At 34.4% G+C, this 12,108-nt stretch overlaps 1 protein-coding gene across 1 annotated transcript; it reads right to left on the bottom strand.

The window, feature by feature from the left end:
- Positions 1-4,282: 4,282 nt before the first annotated feature.
- LOC107777671 (beta-1,6-galactosyltransferase GALT31A) lies at positions 4,283-9,394 on the bottom strand. The gene is made up of 11 exons (XM_016597759.2): positions 9,087-9,394; positions 7,960-8,059; positions 7,806-7,867; positions 7,465-7,676; positions 7,322-7,385; positions 7,150-7,222; positions 6,378-6,498; positions 5,851-5,938; positions 5,645-5,770; positions 5,432-5,541; positions 4,283-4,629 (listed from the first exon to the last, which is right to left on the bottom strand). The coding sequence occupies exons 1-11, from the start codon at positions 9,209-9,211 to the stop codon at positions 4,481-4,483; spliced, it is 1,230 nt and encodes a 409-aa protein (XP_016453245.1). The 5' UTR covers positions 9,212-9,394; the 3' UTR covers positions 4,283-4,480.
- Positions 9,395-12,108: the final 2,714 nt, after the last annotated feature.

Genomic DNA, 12,108 nt, shown 5'->3' on the forward strand with positions numbered 1-12,108 from the left:
CGATGCATCCAAATATATATTTTAAGTCTAAAGACTAAGTATGAGCACTCAAATAATTTTTTAAAGTGCCAAGAAAAATTAGTACTCGAATAAATTTTCTAAAATACCAAATGATGATATTAGACCCGAAAGACACGAGGAACACTGTATTAATCCCGGTCTAGGTTACAACCCTTTTGGTAAAAAAAATGGGGTTAAGCAGTCATCATCTAAATATATACATCCGAGTCCCGTATGTTTTTTCTTTTCAAGAAATGGACCACGTGGAAGGAATAATCAAATGCTCGAGATTTCATACTTCAAAGCTCTAACACTTGGGGACTATATATATGGAAGGCAAAGAAGACTAGAAAAATCAAAATTCAAGTCAAGCCTAAGGTCTACCCAACAAATCGAAAGTAAGAGCAAAGTCACATGCCAAAAACACAAGCATGACTTGAAAACCTTTGAAAACATATTCGTAAATATAAACGAATGTTTCAAAAAAGGTTAAAGGCAGAATATTAGTTACGGGTAAAAATGCACATCTTTGTACTTACTCAAAAACTGTTGTAACTGAAAACAGTTACGGATGAAAAAACATTACCCTTGTATTCATTTGAAAATTGTTATCAATAAAAATAGTTATGGGTAAAAATTCATACCCTTATATTTAAAACTGTTGTAAACAAAAATAGTTATCTCCTTGTACTAATTCAAAAAAAAACTGTTGCAAAAGAAAAACAGTTACGAGTGCAAGCTTATATCAAATCTGTTAAAAGAAAAAAACAGTTGCAAAATGAGTTATAGACGATACACAAACACATGTGAAATGTTATGAAAGTTAAATGTAAAAACTTTCTTCAAAATATTGTTAAAGAAAAACATGTGAAAATTCTTATCTCTCTTTTGTATATTTACACAATTATGAAGTTGAGACGTCTTCTTCATTAAGTGTCGTTCATAAAAGGGACCTCTTTTATAATTCGTGCTTATTCAAAAAAGTCACGGAGTATTGAAGCATTTTAATACAAAGTTAAATGGTGAAACAAAAACCCAAACATTAAAATAGGCAGAAAATAAAGCCGAAATAGGCAGAAAATAAAGCCGAAATTTATATATCAAACTTTGCAAACATAAGGCAAAGATTTGTCTTCAAACCCCGAAACAAGATAGGGGTAAACCAACCGATTATTGACGAAAGGAACATAAGCGGTGGAGTTATCATTTGAATATCTAAGTTTTGCACTCTTTTTTCCTTCGTCCGATTTTTGTCCCTGTTGGGTTTTTCTGGCAAAATTTTTAATGAGGCAGAGGCAAGGATGAAAAGGATAAAATCTTTCACTTCCCGGTCACATCATAGTGAGTAATCGGAAAGTGGGGGGACTATCTGTATTAGTGAAAATTAGACTCGCCATATGGGTCTATTAAATGACGACACATGTCAGTAAAGTTTGAAGAAAAGTGAAGAATGACATGTAAAGATGATATGTTAAACACCCCCGGGACCGAACATACTCATACCGTGCCAGTTAGCCCCGAAATTGATTATCATGAAATAGCCCAGATCAGGCGCGGGAGAATATCTCATAATTACAAATGAGGAAGGAATAAATTAATCCTGGATTATATGGGATTTACCATCATTACACCATCAGCTACAAATCAATTATTAATAAATGCAATAAATGATTGTAACGGTCAGAACAAGGCAATCAATTACGAGATTGACTCAACAGGCACAAGATTGACTCAACATGCACGAGATTGACTCAACAGGCACGGGATTGACTCAACATGCACGAGATTGACTCATTAATTACGGAATTAATTCATCAGTTATAGAATTAACTCATCAGTTACGGAATTCCAGCATTTACATAGTTGTTACAAGTCTTCCAAAAGTAATGGATGGATTGAGTAAATGCTCATAATGGACCCTTAATTCAAGGAGACTAGTTACTTAGATTTAGCTCGATAAATAGACATATTTTTACCACCATTAGGGGAATCTTATTTTCTTCTCTACAATTCTATACATTGTAATTCATAGCATCTTGCTCCCAAGTTAGCCATAGTTCGGCCCTTCAAGCTCTATTCGGCTCATTATCCTATCAAGGATCATTCAATAAGAATTCTTTCTTCTCTGCTTTATTTTTATTATATTATCTGTCATTGAATTTATTTCTCACTTCTCTATCACGTTGTATTAACGAAATTTTATATCTTTCAGATTGAATCGGTTGCTTGTGGCCAGTCATATAAAATTATTGTTTTGACCTTGAAAACTATTTTTTGGGTTAAACAATATGTTAGGGTGTAATTGGAAAGAAAAATAGGAAACAATCCCACCACACCAAATTGATTGTTTCAAAAAATGGGACTTTTCATTGTTCCGGAAAAATAGATTCAACAATATAATACAATCAACTTTAATGTAACAATCAAAACAAATATTATTTTAAAATAACAATACAATACGATACAATAAATAACAACCATCCAAATAAACCGTTAGGCTTTCAACGTAATATAATCACAAAAATGACTTTTAACCAAGAAATGGGTACTAGCCGCTAAAATACAATTTCAGGAAATTTCTGATGCATTGACGAGTAAATGCAGCAATGTATTAGCTCGTGTGAGAAATTTCATGGTGATGGAATTCTGCAAACTGAAGACCACCATGGCACACACCATACTCTATCCCTTTTATCCTTTTTTGGGTTTTCCACTCGTGGTATTGGTAAAATATATAAAATAAAAAATATAAAAAAAAGAAAAGGGCAAAAGTTTGGTGCACTAAGCTCCCGTTATGCGCGGGGTCCGAAGAAGGGCCGGATTACAAGGGTCTATTGTATGCAGTCTTACCCTGCATTTGTGCAAGAGACTGTTTCCACGACTCGAATCCGTGGTCTCTGGGTCACATGGCAACAAATTTAACAGTTACGCCAAGGCTCCCTTCATTCGTGATATTGGTAGTAATAGCAAAAAGATTTTCCTTGTAAATCCCCTAACTCTAACGTGGATGTTTGTCTTTGGCCAAATCAGATTTGGTGCAGAAAAGTTAATACGAGGACATCAATTGCTAATCTAGCAGTAAATTGTGCAGGAAATATAGTTCATCTCCGACCAAACCTAACTCTGATGACAAAATCAAAAAACATCCATAAGTTTGAAAGTGGAAATCAAAAAGTGGCCGGTGCATCATACTGATGCTGATTTGCTCTTCAACTTCTGCACCATTTCTACAGAAACTCAATAATTTATTTCTTAAGTCATACATGGGTCATTTCCTTCTTAGGGCTTGCCTTCGCTTTCTTGACTATTTCAGCCATTACTGACGTTGAAAGAAAATATGATGACCCATTAACATTAAGGGATGTGCAATAGCTGAGAGGCAAAATGTACTTCCTAAACCTATATTAATTCTCAGAAGTCAATTATTAATAAAAACAACGTGGAAATTGAGAAAGGACATGAATAATTAATGGGACTGTGGGAGCATCTGTTTCGATCGAGACACTTGCATGCCATAAATGTGTCACTCATAACATATCATTATCAGATTGGACCTTTTTTTTACTTAATTATAACATTGAACCAAGGGGGTCAAGCAGGGCCGGATTCAAGATTTTAAAGTTATGGGTGCTAGCCGATAAACTTTTTGAAAGAACGGGAAAAAAAGAATTTCATTATGGGTGCTCACTCAATATTTATAAAAATATTTTATAATTGCCTATGCAAATTTACTAAATCTGATCAAAAGACAAGCACCCACAACTCACCATGTAGATCCGCCACTGGGGTCAAGCGACATCCATTCGTCGGAAAATTACACTATATTGCTAGATAATTTTTTAATTTTATATATATATACTATGACTCCCCTTAACTTTTCGATGTATCTAATTGTTTATATTTTGACACCCCTTGATAAAAATTCTGGCTCTGCCCACTACATGATACTGTAGCAATTTTTGCCAAAGATGCGGCCGCAACTAAAATACTATTGCCATTTGATTTCCATTCATTGCCGCCTTTCACTGCCATATGCTTTAACAAATAGCCCACGTTGAACATGCATTTTCTTTTGCATATTCCGTCCAACTCCTGCACTCATTAATCCAAATAAATTACTCCCTATGCCCACTTTTTGGTTCAAGTACTTAATTGGTATATGGTTAGGACACCTCAATATTTTTAACTAGTTTTCCTTAATAGTGATAACATATTTGGCCCTTAGGCTTTGGAATTTTCCATGAACATCAGTAGTTCTTGAATACTAATTCCATCCACTACGTTTTTGCCTAAAAAGTTTCAATTTGCATGATTAAGTTAGTGAACATTACAGATTTCTAGTCACATAGTTTTGATAAACAAAAAATTGGGCCAATTCATGTGTACTCACCACATGCTTCTTGTTGCTACTAACTGCATTCACAAAATTTACATTACAATTGGAGTAACGAAGAAAAGAATTAAGCAATAATCATATTTTTCAGAAGCTGGTATGCCATATTGCTCCATTTCCCTCTCCACATCGCTGGTGGACCTCTTCCATCCTTTCTACTGATTTACAAATTCCGCTACAGCTCCAATCGAATGATGCAGCACAAGTGTTCCCTGCTTGGGCCTTCCACTCGCAATCTTTCAGTTAAGAAGGCAAATAATCCAGTCACGAAAATGAATGTAATAATGCACTGACAATAGCAGTGGTGTGTAAACTTCAGGGGGAATTGCACAAAGAATGGACTAAACTATTCTTGAGCAATAGTTCAAACTCATCGTATAAGACCAAACCAGATAAGATCGTCCTGTGGAAGCCTAACTAATGAAGAGTCTGCTTGTTGCCTCCAAATAATGTGTGAAATGCAGGCTAAGTGATAACACAATCAAGTATTAAATTTTCAAATATGCACAGATTGGATTAGGTTGATTTTCGCATTGAGCTTCGTATTCAGTCCAAGCACTATGTTGGCACTCTCTAAGATAAGCACTATTGTTTATGATGGAAATATATGTATGCAAGAAAGGAGTAATAATCATTCAATGGATTAGAAATGAGGGTTGGGTTTCCCACTGACCGTAAATGGAAGTTGGTGCTTGCAATTTTTGATAAGAAGTTTCAAACCCGAACTTGTAGGGAAGACTATGAGGTCTAGTTAGGGCAGAAGCATCACCGTACAGCAAAAAAAGACTTAAGGACTCTAGACTAGAGTAAGTGCAATTAGCATCAATATCTTCAGTGGCCTCTATGCCTTTTGGCAAGGTGCAAATTGCAGTGAATACTTCATTGGAATTTCAGTTAAATTTCCATGCGATAACATATATATACCTAAGTACAACCAGGCTTTGGTAAATTATGAAGAACTTGTTTGAGTTTTAGACGAGCTATGTCAACAATCATCAACTCTGCTAGCATTCAAGTAAATACGCGCTAGCGTCTTACCTGGGGGTGTTCCACAGCACAAACTTCGTTCATCAATATGTTCAACATCAAGCCCAATAAACCAAGAGCCAAGAGAAACATCTTCATTTGCATACCTATGGAGAATGTGTCTGAACAGAAATTCTTTATGAATAAACAGTATGTAACCAATAAAGCACATGGATGTGCAACAAACAGAACCTTGAGAAAGAATTTATGAAGCAAGAGGTATACCCATTGATTGATACGTAGGTAGCCAAATCCTTGGAGATTGCATATATTTGTCCAGTTGCATGCCTAAAATACTTATTTCCCTCCTCACCAAATTTCCAGTATTCTGGTTCATGGTATTTCGCTCCTCTGCACAAAAAGTATGTCAAAATTGGAAATTTTAACCTAGAAGCAGAACCGTAGAAGCTCATTAGGATCTACAATCTTACTTCTGTGAGAGAACAGGTCCAGATTTCATGCAACCAATATACACACGAGGTTTAGATCGATGACGGTCTAAAATTGAACCTACAACACCTGTGACAAAATATGCAATTAGTATTAAGCACTCTCCTACTTAGTGTTGTGAGGATGCATCATCAACTGACTTTTTAGCTTTACAATGGGTATAAACCTACCACAACCCTCCTACTTTATCCAGGCTTGGCATCGGCACTGTGAGCAAGCTACACAGGCGTCACCAATTAATTGGAATTAAGTTTTAGTCATATTGGTAGCAATGTTCACGATGAGTCCATTAATCTTGTGAGAGATTCATATGCTAGTAGAAAATGTTGAGAACCTTTATCTCTAGAGAACCTAAGCTTTTAAATATCGGATTTGACATGCTCATTGGAGCGACATGGATAGTAAAAATACAGCCAATCAAACTAGCTAGGGCGTAGTTGTTGTACTCTTCTAATTAATGTGAACCTACAATTGCTCAGATAAAAAATTCAAATAAGTCTGTGCTAACCCAGATTGACATGTACATCATCATCAACTTTAATGAAGAAGTCAGCATCCCACTTTGCCGCTACAGTTGAAAAGTATATTTGAGTCTTAGAGGACAGCTCATGATATCCTTCAACGTGATTCTGCAAGACAAGATGTTATATCACGTAGTAAAACAGTCAAGTGCTCAGTCCACAAAATCCAACCAAAGCTTTAAAGAGTTATGACATGGCTGCTGTTCTTTCCCTCGTGTTGACAGAACTATCAAGGCATATCGTAGATAATAGACTTGAAAATAACAAGATTACAAGACATACTGCAAAGTGAAGATAATGCAATATGGAAATGGAAACAGGAGGAAAGAAGATAAAGAATAAAGGAGCACTGTACTAAACATTAAATACATGCTAAATCAAAGGACCTCTATTTCAAAATGTATAATTATGAACACACTCATACAAGTATATATTTAATCATAAATGCATGAGCTGTTAATCTCATACAAGTATATATTTAATCATAAATGCATGAACTGTTAAAAGAATTAACAGCATGTATAAATGTAGATTGTTAATACCATATGTTTTTTTATCCGGAAGGCGGAAGATTGTCAATGCCACATGCATATACAATTGAAACGTTTTGCTATTAACTTCTTCTGGAATACGGTAGAAGAGAAACTCAGCGAAACTAAAACAGAGTTGAGGTTAAATTGCTATTAGACAAACATGAAAGCATGAGATCGAATATGATAAGAGCTTTTAAATGACATGCACTTAAAGCAGCGAACTTACCAGTCGTAAGAAATCATTATGTTGGGCATCCTCAGCATCTATAGCACGATCCAAGACTCCACCGGGGGTTGCACTGGGTATCATCTCAGGCCATTATTAATATGAAAAGAAAATGGTGACTGCATGACAAATTTCATTTCTAAGAATAATCCTATCCCCGATGTCAATTTACCTGTGCCCTATCACAAACCGTATAATGATGCCCTTCTCCTTTTCCAACTTTCCTAGATCCTCCCCTATATAGTTAATCAAAACAATGTTACCAACAACATTTAGTGGTGTATGGAAATTTTCATACAAGGTTGGTAACTAAACCTTGAGGCATCCAAGTTTCCCTAATTGAATCCCTGCGCTTTCTACTGCTGAAAGCAGTGATGATTCCCATAACAAAGAAAACCTTAGGACGGTTATTCAAAGGTTCAATTACTGGTTTCCTATCAGCAGTAGATCTTTCTTCTTTTTCTGCTTTAGCAGATCTGGCAGCAGCGAGCTTCATTTCCAGAGAAGATATGGTTTTGTCCAATGCCCTAAAATTTTTGTGGCACCACAATGCTATTGGATTATTAAGTAGAATTAAAGACGAGAGTCAAAACTTAATTCTGTTGTATAATCACTAGCTTGGGAGCTATAAACTGAAGGAGGGCACAGAAAGTTACATGATGACATCATGTGTTTTTGAAACTTGGGAGAGGATATCTCCTGCGACCAGAGAAGTATCCTGCATCAACATCAACAACACCGGAAAATCAATTTATCCACTTATCTTGTTAATCCATGAGAACCTAGAATGTCACCTTCCTACTGACTTACCTTTTTCTCGCACTTAAGAAGAGGACGAAGTTCCTGTGACTTATGGTCTCCAGATATAGCATCCTCCATAGTTCTAACAGGACTGGGCACTGTCAATAACCTAAGAAAAAAGCAAAGCAACAGGTTGTCAAGTCATACTAGATGTTGCAAGACAACTAACATAGAAATTCAGATCACATAAAATCCAACTACTTAAATTTGGTTATTCAGTTACATTTTCTTTTCTATTTTGGCAGCACCAAATGAATCATTAACATACCACATTATCCAAGTTGAACTATCAAAAGATACTGAATGTGCGAGCTTATTATGACTTGAAGGATTTCAGAAAATCTCAATGGCTTCAACCAAGTTAGTCAAAGCTAACGAGTTCGCCAGTGTCTCCAAAGCCAAAAGTCGCAGTAATATTCTGAACTTATTAGTAGCTTTGTCTTTTCTGGAAAGAATATAATTCATTTCTCCAAGGAAAACAGGCAAAGGTGGTAAAGATAATGAAGAATTAGAAGCTCCATTGACCAACCTTTATACTCTAATCCATTTTATACATCATTCTAAATAAACAGAGGGTCCACGTAGAAACAAAGATGGGCAACTTGTGTGTTCAATTTCAACCTCATTGTCTAAACGAATTGCTGACAATTTAATACAACATGGGCAAAGATACTAAAACATTATTGAAAAGCACCATTGTTGTGTCAATATGGCAATTATTCATCCATCATCATCATCAACAAGAACAACAACCCACCATAATCCCACAAGTGGGGTGTGGGAGGGTAGTGTATACGCAGAACTTACCCCTACCCTGGGTAGAGAGCCTCTTTTTCGATAGACTCTCGGCATCCCTCCCTCCAAAAGCTCCCCACCTTTGCTCTTGGGTGACTCGAACTCGCAACCTCCAACTCATTGAATTCGGAGGAAAAAACCGCAACACAAAATACAAAAACCAAAAGTTGAAAGGGTCTTGAATCTAAAAATCTAAGCTTGATCACATTATACTAAAAAGACCGCATTTTGCAACAACAACAAGTCTCCAAGATCCGTTAAGCAAACTATGTAACTAATTAAGAAAAAATAGATGGGAAATGTTTTCGAGCAAAGATGATTACGGTTAAAGAAGAATGTACCTGTTGACAACAAAAACACCCAAGCAGAAGCTGGCAATGCAAAACACAGATACCCATTTACTGGACACACCATTTGCACCAGCAGCTTTGTACGCTCCTGACCTGCTTCCTATCTTCAACCCCATTTTTTCTTTTTCAAAATCCACACACTAAATTAAGCTGCTTCAGTGCTGAAGCTGAAACTTTTTTTTTTTTTTTTCAATTTGAAATTAAGGACAGAAAACTAATGACCCTCATTGCAAAAAGACTGTTGGAAAAAGAGCACACGCGCTATCATTATCAATCGTACTAATGTTTTTAAGCTAAAAGTATTGGGAAAGGGATGGATTTTCAAAACCAAGCCTCAAACAGGAGAATGAAGGGACCAGGTTGCAAATAAACAAGACTTCATGCCCTCTATTGCACATATTAATATAATTTCAACAAGAAAGACAAAAAGTCATAACAGCTTCAATTACCACTTTGTCCTCCACTTTGAACAAATGGATGTTATGAATAAAATAATAATTCCAATAATGAATAATGGATATTATTGAGCCGAGGGTCTCCTGGAAACAGCCTCTCTACCCTTCGGGGTAGGGGTAAGGTCTGCGTACATATTACCTTCCCCAGACCCCACTTGTGGGATTATACTGGGTCGTTGTTGTTGTTGTTGTTGTTGTTGTTGATGTATATTAATATGTTAGAATCGTCATGTAAAGAATAAGTAATACCATTTACCAATATGATATCATGGATAATTATTGCTAGCATGTTAAGCGTTTTTTTATCTTAAATAAAGAGCCGGAGAAAAAATAAAGGAAAGTTTAGCATGTTAGGCATTTATAATTATAAAAGAACTGGCAGAAATTTGAGTTAATGTGCTATCACAATTAGAACTAAAAAACAATTTTAATTATTAAAAGGTTAGATGCAAAGTAGACACCAAACCTTATTCCAAGTAGAGCAGGTTGAAGCAATATGGTATCATTAGGTTTATGGAGTATTATTTTGGTCATGTGTAACAAACACAATTTTAATAAGGTTAGAATCTTTTATGACCTCAACCTTAGTCCAAATTTCTTTTATTTGTTGGCTGAATTGCTCATTTAGTACTTTTTTATTTCATTTTATGTGCCATATTTTTTTTATTTTTAAAAAAGAATATTACTTTTTTATATTTTGAAATTTTAATTACAAACTTATTATTTTATTCTTAATGAAATATTTTCATAGGCACCAAACCTTATGACATATTCAAGGTCATAAATTTCAAAAGTTTTTTTTTATAATTTGAACGTTATGTCTAGTCATACATCATCATATAAAATAAATAGGTAGAGCTAAAATAACAGAAGGTATAAACGACGATTCAAGGAACGATTTCTGTAAACTGTAATGTCAAACAAAAACAGATTAGTACTATTTCTTATTTAAAAGTCGAATTAGAAAAAGAAAAGAATGCATATATATAAGGAGTGAGGATAGTTAAGTAAGTTTACAGGTTTAAAACGACAGGGAAATAAGGCAAAGTGGTGTCCGAAGACGAGACAAGCCGACGTGCGGAGGATACATTCACAATTGCCATGAATATTCACAAAATGCATTAATTATATATATATTTTTTTACCCTTAATAATCAATTGCATTCACGTTTAGTAAAAATATAAATAATGTCATTGATTGAGATAACACATAAATTAAGAAAATATTTAATAAGGGCAAAGTAGTCAAAAACTATTCTTTCTTAAGGGACGTGCACAAGAGAATCACGACACATATTATGAGACAGGAGGAAGTAAGGGATATATAGCAAATTAAAATGTGTTACTATGATGGCACTAAGCAGGCGTGCAAGAGATGGTAATGCTTCAACTTTGTCAAGAAAAATACAACATAAACGAAGATATATGAAGGAAAATTATATAACTGCGACAGCTGGACCAATATTGATTTTGTAGTTTTGGTTAGTAAGACTTGTTAATGTTGAGAGCTGAGAAGATCTGAAGCACGACTTAGTCTCGAGATTAATATATTTTGATATTAAAAATAAATGTGATTGACTTACATCACTCAATATATATATATATATAAATATAATTCCGAGAATAGTAAAGTTGATGTGACACCTTCCATAGATGAGGATTACAATTTATCTTTTTTTCCTTTTTCTTTTGTATTTTCCCCCTATTTGTTTCCATTTATTTATATTTATATTTAATTATTTTCTCAAAAGTCATGTTCTTCCCAAAAATGTGCCACGGTTGCAACAATTACTACTAATAATTGCAATTTCTAAGGACGCCGTCTATGAACGGTTACAACAGTGATCACTATAATATACTCATTTATTTTAATTTTGCTTTTTTGAAAAACTTCCTACTATTTTTTTTTAGGCATCCTATATTCTGCTCATTTTTAATTCAGAAAACTATCCTTTGTATATTTATTACTAATTTATTACAATTAATACCTCAATACTAATTCTACCACAATTACTCATTGTACGTTATTGTTTCTATTCATACATCGAATGTACGTTACTAATTGTATAGGTCACTATAAATACTAAGGCACATCTTTTTCATCACATACCTTTCTTCTTCTTTTTTTATTAATAATATTTTTCTACTTTTCATTCAAACTCTCTATAAAAAAAAGATTGTTTTTCTTGTACCTGTTGATCGCAGAGTGGGTTTGAGAAATGATAATAGCTTTTAATTTTCAAGAGGGGTTGAAAGGTATGAATACGAAAAAGAAAATAATACTACGAAAGTAAAAAATGTTCTGATTGACTCTTAATATATTTTATAAAATATTTTAGTATCTAAATTTTACTTTCAACATCAAATTATCCATGTATTATTTTATCTTTTTGCAATTTATAATATTTACTGAAAGCTGCTTTATAAAAAAGGTATAGATTGGAAGAAAAATGATGAATCGAGCATTAGAGTGATAGGAGAAGGTTACAAGCGTTCCAGCTGATTTTTTGCTTCCATTATAATCCCAACTATCACAAAAATGTAGTAGTCAACTTTCT

This window comes from Nicotiana tabacum, chromosome 1 (assembly GCF_000715075.1).
Source record: "Nicotiana tabacum cultivar K326 chromosome 1, ASM71507v2, whole genome shotgun sequence".
Classification (NCBI taxonomy): Eukaryota; Viridiplantae; Streptophyta; class Magnoliopsida; order Solanales; family Solanaceae; genus Nicotiana; species Nicotiana tabacum.

Coding starts and splice junctions, on each gene's coding strand:
- LOC107777671 (XM_016597759.2), bottom strand. CDS start 9,211: ATGGGGTTGAAGATAGGAAGCAGGTCAGGAGCGTACAAAGCTGCTGGT. Junction 7,677..7,805: donor AAAACACATGATGTCATCAT/GTAACTTTCTGT, acceptor CAAAAATTTTAG/GGCATTGGACAAAACCATAT. Junction 5,771..5,850: donor GGACCTGTTCTCTCACAGAA/GTAAGATTGTAG, acceptor CTTTTTGTGCAG/AGGAGCGAAATACCATGAAC.